General features: G+C 42.6%; 1 protein-coding gene across 5 annotated transcripts in view; it reads left to right on the top strand.

Moving 5' to 3' along the window:
- The window catches only part of IRF2 (interferon regulatory factor 2), a 104801-nt gene extending 101858 nt beyond the window's left edge, over positions 1-2943 (top strand). For all 5 annotated transcript variants that reach the window (XM_080928286.1, XM_080928288.1, XM_080928289.1 and 2 more), the window contains one exon: positions 361-2943. In XM_080928286.1, coding sequence (XP_080784412.1) covers positions 361-669 — 309 coding nt within the window. In that variant the 3' untranslated portion in view covers positions 670-2943. The remainder of the gene's footprint in view (positions 1-360) is intronic.
- Positions 2944-13387: the final 10444 nt, after the last annotated feature.

Here is a 13387-nt window from a genome sequence, read left to right as displayed (position 1 = left end):
CCATCAGGGCCAGCTGCGGCTCAAAAAACTTAGGTCTCAGCTCTATCCATTTAAAAAGCAACCGAAGGGCATTTGCTGTCTGTCTGTAAGCTCCTTACTCTGGAAAGTCAGGATAACTCATTAGGTTGGGCCATCCATTATGGCTGGACACACTCCAGCCTAGACATACGAGCCAGAAGCCAGCCAAGATATGTCCCCTGTCTTCATAGAATAGTCTTAGCTATTATATCTAATATATTTAATATATCTGGGGGATAGCGCCTGGAGACTTCATTTGAAAAGTAAGAGAAGACATTGTTTCCCATATGACACTCAGAGGAACAGAAAGAATGCACGTGTCTTTATTGTTTTCTCTGGAAGGGGAGACCACACTGGCGGAAGAGGAACATCGAAGGCAAGCAGTACCTTAGCAACATGGGGACACGGAACACCTATCTGCTGCCCAGCATGGCGACCTTTGTCACTTCCAACAAGCCAGATCTGCAGGTCACCATCAAAGAGGAGAGCTGTCCGATGCCTTACAACAGCTCTTGGCCCCCATTTACAGACCTCTCCCTTCCTGCCCCAGTAACCCCCACACCCAGCAGCAGTCGGCCAGACCGGGAGACCCGGGCCAGCGTCATCAAGAAGACATCTGATATCACCCAGGCCCGGGTCAAGAGCTGTTAAGCCTTTGACCCTTCCTGGTGGTTGTTGGAATTTCTTAGCTTTGTGTTGTTTATTTGTTTGTATTTTATTTTTTTTTCTCTATGATACCTATCTTAGACAAATCTAAGGGAAAAAGCCTTGACGATAGATTATTGATTGCTGTGTCCAACTCCAGGGCTGGAGCTTCTTCTTAACTCAGGACTCCAGCCCCCCTACCCCCCTCGGTAGATGCGTATCTGTAGAACCTGCTGGATCTGCCAGGGCTACTCCCTCAAGTTCAAGGACCAACAGCCACACGGGCAGTGGAGGTGCTGCGTTGCCTGCGGTCAAGGCCAGCATGGTGGAGTGGATGCCTCAGACGGAGGAGAAAATGTGAACTAGCTGGAATTTTTTATTCTTGTGAATTTGTACATAGGGCAGTACGAGCAACGTTGCGGTATGCTTCTGCACCTTATCTTGAAGCACTTACAATAGGCCTTCTTGTAATCTTGCTCTCCTTCACAGCACACTCGGCATCCCCTTCTGTGTCCATTACCCCATTTCCCACCCCTCCCTCCTCAACCCCTCCATCCCAGCCCTCTATGCACCCCTCCTTCCCCAACTCATTTTATCCCAGCCCTATACTCTCCCCAACCCATCCCATCCCAACCCACTACCCAACCCTCTTTCCACAACTCTTCCATCCTAGCCTATTCACCACCCGTCTCTCCTCAACCCAGCCTACCCCAGCCCACCCTGTTCCTTTTCTCCGTTTCCTCTCCTCAAAGGCAAAGTTCTACATCTTGGAGGAGGAGGAGAAGAAAATGAATTTCTTCACAGCTGTCCCATTTTAAGACTGCTTGAATAAAAGTCTCTCTAATCTGCTATGCTTGAATGCCACGCGGTACAAAGGAAAGCTGTCATGGAAATATTATGCAAATTCCCAGATCTGAAGACGAAAAAACTCTAATTCTAACCAGAGCAAGCTTTTTTATTTTTTTATACAAGGGGAATATTTTATTCAAGGTAAAAATTCTAAATAAAATATAATTGTTTTTTATCTTTTCTACAGCAAATTTATAATTTTAAGATTCCTTTTCTTGTTTATCAGCAGTTGTTATTACATCCTTGTGGCACATTTTTTTTTTTTAATTTTGTAAAGGTGAAAAAAAAACTTTTATGAGCTCATGTAGCAATCAAATTATCCTGTGGATTGATAATAAATGAATATGGTATATAGTTAAAAATTTTAATGGGTATCACTTCCGGCTTTATGTGTGTCTATTTAGAGCTTAATTATGGATCAGGGCTGACAAAGTGTTTATTCTTAAAGACCAACATGCTTTCCTTTGCTAACCACAGAAAATTAGGAGGTTCCTATGGTAAGGCTGTGAATAATTTCCTCTTCCCACGGCAGCGGGCCTCGTGCAGAATGTCCTATGTGAGTTCCAATCTTTGCTCATCACAGATGTGTCTAGAAAGGGCATTTGTCACCATTCCACATGGCAGAAATCGAGTTCTTAAAATGAAGACCCTCTTTTCAGGTTACCGAGGCAACACAAGATCAGGATGCTGGTGGAGCTCACCTCTAGAGGGCCCCTGGAGGGGGCATTTCCCACTCACTGTTTCTACTGTAAGCGGAGTCCACTCTTCTTGGTGGGTTTTCTGCCCTCATCTGTAAGCTTATAATTACAGACTTGAATTTGTGTTGAGTTACATACCCGGGCACACAGAGCTAAGACACTCTTAATAATGGAAAATATTTGTTAGGTTCTACCTTTCTGTTTGGCTGTCTCTTAAGACAAAGCCCTGCCCTTAATGACTAGGTCTTTGAGAACACTGTTCTCTGCCACTTAGTTAGAATTTATTTTCTTTCCTTTTGAATTAACTTTTATTGCCTTCTCACACACCTTGGTAGTTCAAGGTAGAGTCCTCACCTTGAGGAGGTCACCTCCCTTACCTCCCCCATGCTTCTTCAGAATACTAAAAACTTAGCTGCCTTCCTGCCACCTTTGGGGCTGGGGAAAGATCACCCAGTTAATGTTTGAAAAGGTCCCTTCAATTTATGAAAGGACAAAGAGCTCTTTTAAAGTCTATTGCTGTGTGTGGCTGCAGATACCATATGTGACCATAAAATTGTCGCTCCTGAACACAAGTCAGTGGAACCATGTTACTGTTTGGTGCATTGTTGGAAATGTCTCACAACACAGATGGTCAACTACTTCTTCTTCTGTTTTTTTCTTTAATTATTATTTTTATTGATTGACTGGTATATCAATTGATGTAGGAGCTGTTTATTTTGATTCCCCAGGAGAAATCATATGGCCTTCAGTTATATGAGCCTCCCCTTTTGGTAATTTATATTAAAACAAAATCTCATTAATCTCCCTGTTTTGTTTTGTTTGCAAAACAACAAAAACACAACAATAGAAGCTAGCCCTGACTCACCCCATAGTGAGCCCTGCAGACCCCAAATGCTGTGTCACACTGCCACACATCCATTCCTGCGGTGGGATCCAGACTAGCAGCCAAATTCAGGATTCAGAGGCACATAATTTAGGTGCTCAAGGTAAGACTCCATTGTCAATAAGACAATGAAACAGAATGATACTTAAAACATCCCAACCAAAGGCGAGTAAAGAAAAACAAATGAGTTACATGAAGCCTGGGGGAGCCAAACAAACCAGATGGACAACTAAGTAACTGGAGCCCCAGACCTTGTCACTTAGAGGAAGTGCTGGGGACATGAGATTTATTTAGTAGGCCTCTGTGTGTGCCTGATATGGTTTTTATGACTGTTTTGGCTGTGGGTGTGTTTAAGAAGCAATATAACTGCCTTTGAGACAATAGCCCCCGTTCTCAGGGGCAAGCACGCAGGTAGGTCACACCTGTAACAAAGTTCTCATGCATCTGCGATCTGGGAATTCGTTGACAGCATTAAGATAGAGAGAACAGAGCACATTGATGTAAGAGGTTTCTGTGATGCTGTTTGGGTGTCTTAAGCCCATCCTCAGCCGTAGCCGCCTTTCCCTATTTAGATGCCAGAGTTGGCGTTTAGTCCAATTGAATGTATTAGAAATACAAATCCTTGCAACATCAAAGCCCTAAAATGATACCCCCTTTCTGTTCTCCCAAATGCAAAGGGTACTATTATATAACCCACTCCTGAGACCGACATTTAGGAATGAGGAAGATTGGTGATTTGGTTTCAGGATTCTGAGTTTTCAAGTTGGTGCTTTTAAAAGTATTTTTCATGTGAATGGAGGGAAAAAAAAGTGTTAAGCCCCAAATGGCCTCTTGCCCCCAAATTTGAGAGGTGAAACTTTAGACCTTCCAGTCCCTAGAGACTGTCCTCTGAGTGCTGAATTCATTGGGCTTTAAAAGCCCCTTGTTATTTTAGCTTGGGACAAACAGACTCAGATAAAAGGAGGAACTCAGAACCCAAGTCTTCTGCCAGGACTTCACTGATGACAGACAGAAAACAAAAACAAAACAAAAACATCCTAGGGAAGAGGGAGGAATGGGAAGGGTGGGTCTCCAGGAGGGGGCACCTCTGATATTGGCACGTAAAGCGAATAAATAGATAAATTTTTTAAAACCCAGAAAAGGCTGGCAAGCAGACAGATGGGCCTCTGGCATGCAGACTATCTGACACTTTACTAGTTTGGATTTGAAAAAGGAACGGGGGGGGGGGTGGAGAACAAAAACTGGTTTTAACCAGTTATATTCAACCATTTCACCCTGAAACTCCACTCCTTGGTATAGCCCAGGGCCAGGATGAACGGTCAGAGCTATGAACATGACTTGCCAGAGGACCAGGGAGCATCACTCCTACTGTGTGTCTAGGCTGCACTCGACCCCTCCCAGAGGGATCACAGTGCTTTGATATCTCTCCCGGGACAGCAGGCCCCTGAGTGGAATCTACATCACATCTTGATTCTCCCAAGTGGCAGGTGGGATGTAGCTATCAGACAATCACACCAGCATCTCCCACATCCACCCCCCACCCACCACTGTTAGGGTTAAGAGGACCATGTTGGTCCTCAGATGCGCCCTTCAGCAATGACTTGGAGACCAGCTGCAGACCTAGAGAAGGAGCGCTTACCATGGTGTGTGAAACTTGGGGTGTAAGGAGATACAAAAAAAATGTAATGTATAGTGGTTTCTACTGGCTTCTGTGCCCTGACCAGCCCTTAGAGAACAAAGACACTATGCCCTGCTGGAGCCTTGGGCATCGCTGGCCTTACTGTGACCATCAATGAGATTTGCTTCTGTGGCCATTCTGACAACAGGTGCTGAGGCACTGTCCGAAAATAGACCCTGGGAGGAAGGAAGTGGTCAGGCCTGATAGCTGGTTTTAGCAAAAATATTGTCTGTCCAAGAACTTCAGTCATGCTCTGAAAGGATGGGGGCGGGCATTTCAGAGCTCACATAGTAGAGAGTGTGGGGGGGGAGCATTTCAGTGTTGGAGTGCTTGTCTGACATATGCAAGACCCTGTGCAACCCCCAGCACCACAGAAACACAAACACATAAAAATGGAAAGTTAAGAGTTTATATAGTCTGGCAAGACCCCATTCTAGAATCCTCCAGCAGGTTCTTTCTGAAAGAAAGCAAAGCATGAGCCTCTAGATAACGTTTGGTCACTCTCTCCCTAGTGCTGTGTAGACGTGTTCAGACAGATTGCTGGCTTTATGGAAAACACTTGATTGTCCAGGTGCTTTTGGCTTAACCCCTGTGCTCACAGCTGAAGTCACTGCTGGCATACTCATTGTTAGCGTTCTGTCTAAGATCCACCCAACAGTTACCTGGCAACAGTCAGGGATGCTCCGCCCCACAGTTACCTGGCAACAGCCAGGTATGCCTAACATTATAAAAGGGGCTGCTTGCCCCTCCTTACTCTTTTGTTCTCTTGCTATCTTACCCTCTACCCCCTTTGTCCCTTCTCTCCCCATTCCTTTTCCCGGTCTCTCTCCACAGACTCATGACCTGCCTCTGCTGCTATCTGCTCCTCTACTCCTCTTTTCCTCTCTCTCTCTCTCTCTCTCTCTCTCTCTCTCTCTCTCTCTCTCTCTCTCTCTCTCTGCCCCTACTACCCTTTTAACTTCCCTCCCCATGCCCTGGATAAACTCTAGTCTATACTATCATGTGGCTGGTCCCTCAGGGGTAAGGGATGCCTCAATATGAGCATGCCAGAGGCGCTCCCTTCCCCCACACCTCACCACACTCCATAGAACACACCCCCCTTATCTTTTTATAAACAGATCACTCATTGTTCAGTGTCACAAGTCGGTGGCGTACAAGATGCACTCTTGTGTGCAGGGCAAGAAGACAAGGTCTGGGCCACATATTTCTAAACATTTTTTTTTTTTTTTTTTTTTTTTTTTTTTTGCTAAGAAGAAGATACTAAAATTGGAACCACTAACTCATATGCATCTACATGAGCCATCAATTGGAAAAGACATCAGATATCTTCTGTCTGATTGGGGCTTGGGTCTTCTATTTGGGATTTCTCGGGTTGCCCCCAAATCCCCCAATGTACAATGGCAAAGACAATTTAAGCCCACAATTTGCACTGGGGCTGTGCCTGAAGTTTGAGGACAGTAGGAGTGATTCCTATGGCTAGTGATGAGCCAGGCCTTATCCACTGAGCATTAACACTGACAAATGTCCTCTATAGAGAATACTATTCTGTCTGTCAATGGTCCCTCTCCAGGCCTGTAAATCCAGCTCATATCTCCATCTGCAGCATCTTTGCTCCCAGAAACCCATAGATCATGTTTTAATGTGACTGTGAAATTGGGAAGAGGGTTCACAGTCCTGGCTGCACGGCAGTCCGCCTATAGGGAAATTAGAATTTCAGAGAGAAGTGTGAAATACAGCCAACGCTTTTGCTCAAATTCTAACTCGCAGCTATAGGGGGTCACATGGCAACCAGGCTATGATAAGGGAAGGAAACCACTGGGTGGCTTAGCATGGTTTTAAGTTTCTATTTGCAGGATAGATTTAAAGTCATATGGTTCTAAGTGATTTTCGTTTAGCAGCTGATGACTTTAATTGGGTAAGTAATGATCTTGGTCTGCCTAGAACTGAGAGGTCCCTCAAGGTTTTTATTTATTTATTTTTATTGTTGAAATTGGGACTGTCTCAGGTACACCATAGGAATAAGTTGCCCTGCATATCATGCTGAAATCAGAGGAGACATGTGTGCCACTCACAAGAACATATTATTGGAGGCATATTGTTAATAAGTTTATACTAACCCATTAACTTAAAGGGTATGTTTTACTAAGAGATATAGATGTCACTTACTCAACACTATGAAGTTCCCAGTATGCGTTGGCCTTAAGTGCTAATGACATATAGAGATGAATGGAACTTCTTCTATTGAGTGGATGAGAGATACTCAACCATTGGACAAACATAATCTTTGGGAGGCAATAAATGCTATGGAGGCTAATAAAGTGGGGAAAGGGGGCGGGGCAGTGGAGATACCCAGAGCCATCACTTCGGTGTTCACAGAACCGGTTGCAGGGTTGGCAGTTGCAAAGCTCAGCAGTTAGAGGAAAAGGAGAAACGTGGTTCGTATCAGCAGTGCTCTGTTGCAGGAAGCAAAAACCACAGGAGCTATTTTAAGCACAAAGGCATTGAGTAGAGAGAAGCAGGTCCTTATGTGGGCAATGTGGCAAGCTTCCATAGGGTTAACTTCACCTCCATCACTGGAGGTGGGATACAGGAAACATCAGTTCTTTACATCTCATCAGAAAGTGCCTGTCATAGTCCACCTCAACTATCTCTTGAGACCCCTGAACACTGAGCCAGTGCTCCCGAAAGTCCTCAGGCTCCGTGTTCATGGCACATATGGGGCTGCTTACAGTGGAGCCAGGAATATGGCTCTTGCCTCACAACTGAATTCCCACTGGTGTTCAAGATGAAACATACCGTGAAGTTAGGATCACACATGAGTAAGGCTGAGAAAGAAGTTTCAAGATTTCCGGATTGAGCAGTGAAGAAGGGCACACCATGGGCAGGTGAGAGTAAATGTTACAGGCTGTTTACAGAGTCAAACCCAAGAAACAATTGTAGGAATGCTAAAGGCAGTCAGACTAGCCAGAGAGAGACAACTTCCAATATATCTCAGCAAAGATAAAAGGCTAATACTACACAGAGGTCAGAGGAAGGCTTTTTTTTTTTTTTTTTTTTTTTGACTAGGTTTTTAATTTTTTAATGTTTGTATTATTTTATGTGTATGGTTGCTTTTGCTGCATGTATATCTGTGTACCATAAATGTGACCTCAAAAGCAAGAAGAGGGTATGGATCCCCTGGAACTGGAGTTGCAAAGCTACTGTGTGGTTGCTGGGAATTGAACCCATGTCCTCTGGAAGAGCAGCCAGTGTTCTTAACTTCTGAGTAATCTCTCCATTCTGGACAATGTTTGTTTGTTCTTAAGACAAGGCTCCACTGTGTAGCCCAGGCTGGCCTCACACTTGCTATGTTTGCTATGCTGCTGAAGCTGGCCGCAAACTCAGTCCTTCCTGTGCCTCCAAGTGCTGGTTGATACGTGTATCAAGTGCAGGGTAGGCTTCTGAAGTTAGACCGTCCTGTCCTCGGTTCTGAAGTTAGACCGTCCTGTCCTCGGTTCTTATTTGATTGCTACTGTCTTTAGGAAACCCTCTTGATATTTTGGAAGAAATGTTTATTTCTAAAAGTGGAGCTGTTGACACCTCATTTGTAAGATTGTTGTATTGTTAAATATGATAAAGCTAGTAATATATGGAGCACACTGTAGATACTCATTTGTAACCTCTATAAACTCTGTATATAAGAGAGTTAATAGTATAGTTTGGAGAATCAGTTCCAAATTATCCATAGTTTCTTGACTCATAGGAATTCAAGAGTTTCTGAGTGAATATATATATATATATATATATATATATATATATATATATATATATATATATGCTTTATTATATAACCTCAAGCCATGTCCTAGACTTTACTTCTAAAAACAAATTCTATTATGGAACTTGTTTGAATGAATCAAAGAGTAAATTTCTTTCTGTTAAACAGAGAAGAGACAAAACTTTTAGTAGATTTAATTTTAAACAAAAATTTAAACATCTAAAAAAACACTAGGTGGAATCACACTCACTCAAGATAATTGGCATATTTTAATTTGCTTCATTCTGGGTCGTCAATACAATTTCCACTGATGGCAAGTTTTCACTATAGTTCTCACCATACTTGTGGATGTGGGATACTTTGACCCAGTGATTTTGAAAGAAGAAACATTGTAACACTTTTATTCTCAACCTTTCTGATACTGTGACCCTTTAACACTATCCCTCATGTTGGGGTGACCCTCTAACCATAAAAGCATTTTTATTTCTACTTCCCAATTGTAATTTTGCTATTGTTATAAACCATAATATAAATGTCTGTGTTTTATAAGGTGGTCTTAGGCAGATCCCCAAGGGTCATGACCCACAGTTTGAGAACCACCGTTCTAGACCAACAAGACTGAAATAGAGCCAACAAGGTCCAGAGGACAGATCTCTTGGCATTATCACTAGCATCCTTATCAAAGAGGCACAAAGGGTTGAGTGTGCCCCTCCACCAGGTGAGGGCACATAGAAGGCACACAGTTTCTGGTGCCTGAATCTTGGAACTTTCTTGCTTCAAAAATGTCAACAATAAATGTTCTACTTGTAAATCACAAGTCTGTGATACATTGTTACAGTCTCCTCAGATAACTGCAACAGTAGGGTAAGCACAGCCTTGGGTAAGGAATGATTGATTGAAAGCAAGTCAAGGGATTGGACCAGGACAGATGCCACTCTGAGGCTGGCATAGTACATAGTGATCCATACACCAGGGCTGAGAACAGAACACAGAGGGGAAGAGGAATCTGGCAAATGGGCGCTACAGGTGGCTTGGAGATGCTGCTGCTGTATTACATGCTGGGCTCAAGTTAGGGACAGCTGGTGTATTAGCATGCCTCATGCACGTGCCCGCCTGGGAGACACTTGAGCGTTCCAATTATAACTTGATAATAAAAGTAACAATTTTTGTTGTGATGTGACTACAATGCAGGGAAAACTCGCATTTCTTCTAGCAAGTCTTCCCTCATCTTTTTCTTCATGAGTCCAGCAAGAAGCACCACTCTCCTTGCATGTACTGGCCAAATAAGACCTAATAGACATATAAAGAAAGTTCTAGTAGAGGAGAAGCCATCGATGGAACAGGACTTATAGACAAGTAAAAACCAAGAAAACCTATAGACAATGTAAATTTATACATTCTAAAGACCCGCTGTGTATTTAAGAAAACTGACTTAAAGAAAGCAATTGTGAGACATTTTCTAGAAGACTCTGAAATTATAGTCTCTCCTTCTCCCTTCCCCTCCCTCTGTCTCTTTGTCTCTCTGTCAGTTTTTGTCTGTCTCTGTCTCGTCTCTCTCTCTCTCTCTCTCTCTCTCTCTCTCTGTGTGTGTGTGTGTGTGTGTGTGTGTGTGTGTGTGTGTATGTGTGTGATCTATATTCTATGTCTCCCTCTAAGATTTTTTTCACTGATTTCAAGGGCCCCTGAATAATCTAGAACAATCTTATCTCCAGGTCTTTCACTGACATCTACAAAGATTTTTTTCTTTTTCCAATTAAGCTAGTAGTCACTCATACCAGTGATTTGGGACTAGATATACCTTTCTGGGGCCATTTTTCAGCTCACTGAGGAACCTCTCGGTAAAAGGTCAAATTATTTATGAACTTCAGGCTTCTCACATAAAAAGGAATAAGAAGAACACCTTCTTAAGAGACTTAAGAGCAAAGAGTGAAAGCCAGCATTTTTTATAAGCCAAGCGACCCCTCATGTTGCAAAGAAAATCAGATTAGAAATATCTTACGCAATACTGTCTGGGTACCAGCTGACTCCTTTGAAGATGACTTTTGCCCAAACAAAAGGAAGCTGGATAAACTTGAATGATGAGACTGAGAGCACGCAAGTGCTTGTTGAGGTGTTTCCATCACATGATGAAATAAAATCTTTGTTTATCTGTATAGCTCAGGCCATGTAATATGTAAATATTGTATGATCTATAGAAATAATTATTCCATGGCCAAAAGGGATGGGAGAGGAGGGGAAAGCAGACCTGATATCATGGACGGTTCTACAGACAGTGGCCATGGGGGCTGCAAACAGCCTGAAGAGAAGGGGCTGGAGTGAGTATGTTGCAAATCAGATAAAACCAACAATAACCACGTGACAAATGTACAAATATCCTCAAAAACGAGCCAATTACAGCAGAAAATATAGAATAACGCATGCAATAATTAGATATTAGCATTACACAGGGGACCAATGATAGCAGTTGTGTTAATTAATAGAATAGGTGTCACCTGCCTCCCCCCACCCAGTGACAAATAGATCAGCTTTCAATTTGACCTATAACAGAAAAGCTAAACCCGAACAAAGTTCACAAGCACACGTCGAATTATTCAAGGGCTCCTAATCAAAACCCCAAATTGGCAGAAGCATGCTACAAAAATAAAAACATTAAGACCGTGAAATGGTGACTCTGATGAGGAAAGTAAATCCAGCCCCCAAAGCTCCGTGACATACGTTTTCAAACCTACGTCGATGGCATTTGAACAATGTAATAAAATGTTGAAGAGCTCAGTTCACACAATGAAGACCTCAGTCAGAACTATCTATGTGCCACAAACCATAGCAGCCACCACCCGAGAGAGAAATGTCATGAAACAAGGACATAGTAATAATAGGTGATTTTAACACCTCATATTCAGTACAGACAGTACACGGATTGAAAATACTAAAGATAGAGGTATAAATCATTCAACTAATAATAGACTGGTTTTGTTTATATCTATATTTATATACATATATAAACATATATAATATATTATATATATATATAATTTTAAAAAGTATATATAGCATACTCCTTAACAATGAAGAAAGTCTTCCCATATGTTCCATTTTAGCAAACATTCATTTTTGTGGTCGCATCAAATGACCCTGATTGACATCATACCTTCACTTATATTTTATATGTTAAGCTATTTTTTGCCAGGGTCTTCAAAATGTGAGACACACTGGCAGGAAACCAGTTCTCACTCTCACGTGTGATTAGATCTGACACCAGCCAGTGGTAGATTTCTTTCCCGACCTTTCCCAGACACCTCACACATACTATTATCTCCCTTTTAAGCACAGCGTGTGGGTTGTCTATAAGTGAAATGTGCTTTTAGACAGGCATACACCACTTCCTTCAGGCTCTCGGACCTGGTTACAGGGCTATTTGATGCTTCCACGGGACACTAATGCTTCTCGTTGTAGCCCGTGGCATGCACCGTGTCGTCATGTTCCATACACAGGATCAGCGTGAAGCATGGAAAATGTAGGTCAGAGGCAAATAAAATATTTATGGGAGATAAGCACAGATGTCCTTTCTTAGCACATGTACGAAGTACAGAATTCTTGTACAGTCGTGGTTTTGTGAGTTCTAGTTATGTGCATCTGTAACTATTTATAATGCTATTCTTTTTCAATAAATAATTTTAGCAGTAATGATTTTAAGTACATATTGGGAGCTGAGAATGGGCTCAGCATTAAAGCCACACTGCTCCTGCAGAGGTCCAGAGTTTGGTTGTCATCAAACATGTCTGGTGGCTTCCAGCCACCTGTAGTTCTGGCTTCAGTGGGATGTATCACCCTCTTCTGGCCTCTGTGGGTACCCACATTCATGTGGTATATATCCACACAGACCATGTATGTATACACTATTAAAATTAAAATGTATCTTTAAAAAGATAAATGCACATCTAATAAAAAAAGCATTGGTTTCTCAAAAAATTCGATGATAAATAAAGGTGCATTTAATGGGAAATGATTACTGTCTTTTGGCTTCTCAAAAAAGCTGGTGTTAAACATATAATTTGTAGAAAAATGTGTGTAGAATCTGCCATCCCCTGGGGGCCCGTGATGATATCACTGACCGTAAGAAAACTTGAGAACCAAATTTTCTGAAGAAATATCGTCTGTCTCAAAAGCTAGTTGTTATTTTAAGAAGGCTGTGCTGAAGCATGTAACATAAGCAGATGCAGAAGGTAAATTTACTCATCCCTGTGAAGCAGTAAAGCCTTTTATTTAGATCAAACATCTGCTCCTCTAAGTGCTTTGCCCCATCCCTTTTCCCAGTAATATGTCTTCCCTGGTGAAAGCCCATTAGTGCTGATAAGACTGAACAGTCTAAGACTTCACTGTGCCTCACAGACAGTCAGCAATGTCAAACATGACTTTGGGGGCCTCGGAGGCCCAGGAAGACAGTTCGGTTAGTAACATGTTTACTGGGCAGGTGTGAGGATCTGAGTTCATAGCACCCATGCCAGATAAAATAATCCAGGAACTTGGCAGCACGTGTTTGTAATCCCAGCAGAGGGGAGGCAGAGACAGAGGGATCCCTGGAGCTTTGTTGGTCAGTCACCATAACCAATTTGGTGGGCTCCCTGTCCCATGAGCAACTTTGTCTTAAGACATCAAAGGGGAAAGGTGCTGGAGAGATGGCTCAGCAGTTAAGAACACTCCTTGTTCTTCCAGAGGACCTGAGTTCAATTCCTAGCACCTGCGTGGCATTGCACAACTATGACACCAATCCTAGGGAATCTGTCATTCTCTTCTGGCTTCTGTGGGCACTGCATGCACGTGCTACACAGATACAATACTCAGACACTTCAAATAACAAA

The sequence above is a fragment of the Micromys minutus genome, assembly GCF_963924665.1.
Source record: "Micromys minutus genome assembly, chromosome: 14".
NCBI classification, from domain to species: domain Eukaryota; kingdom Metazoa; phylum Chordata; class Mammalia; order Rodentia; family Muridae; genus Micromys; species Micromys minutus.
This window is presented reverse-complemented; position numbering and strand designations above follow the sequence as displayed.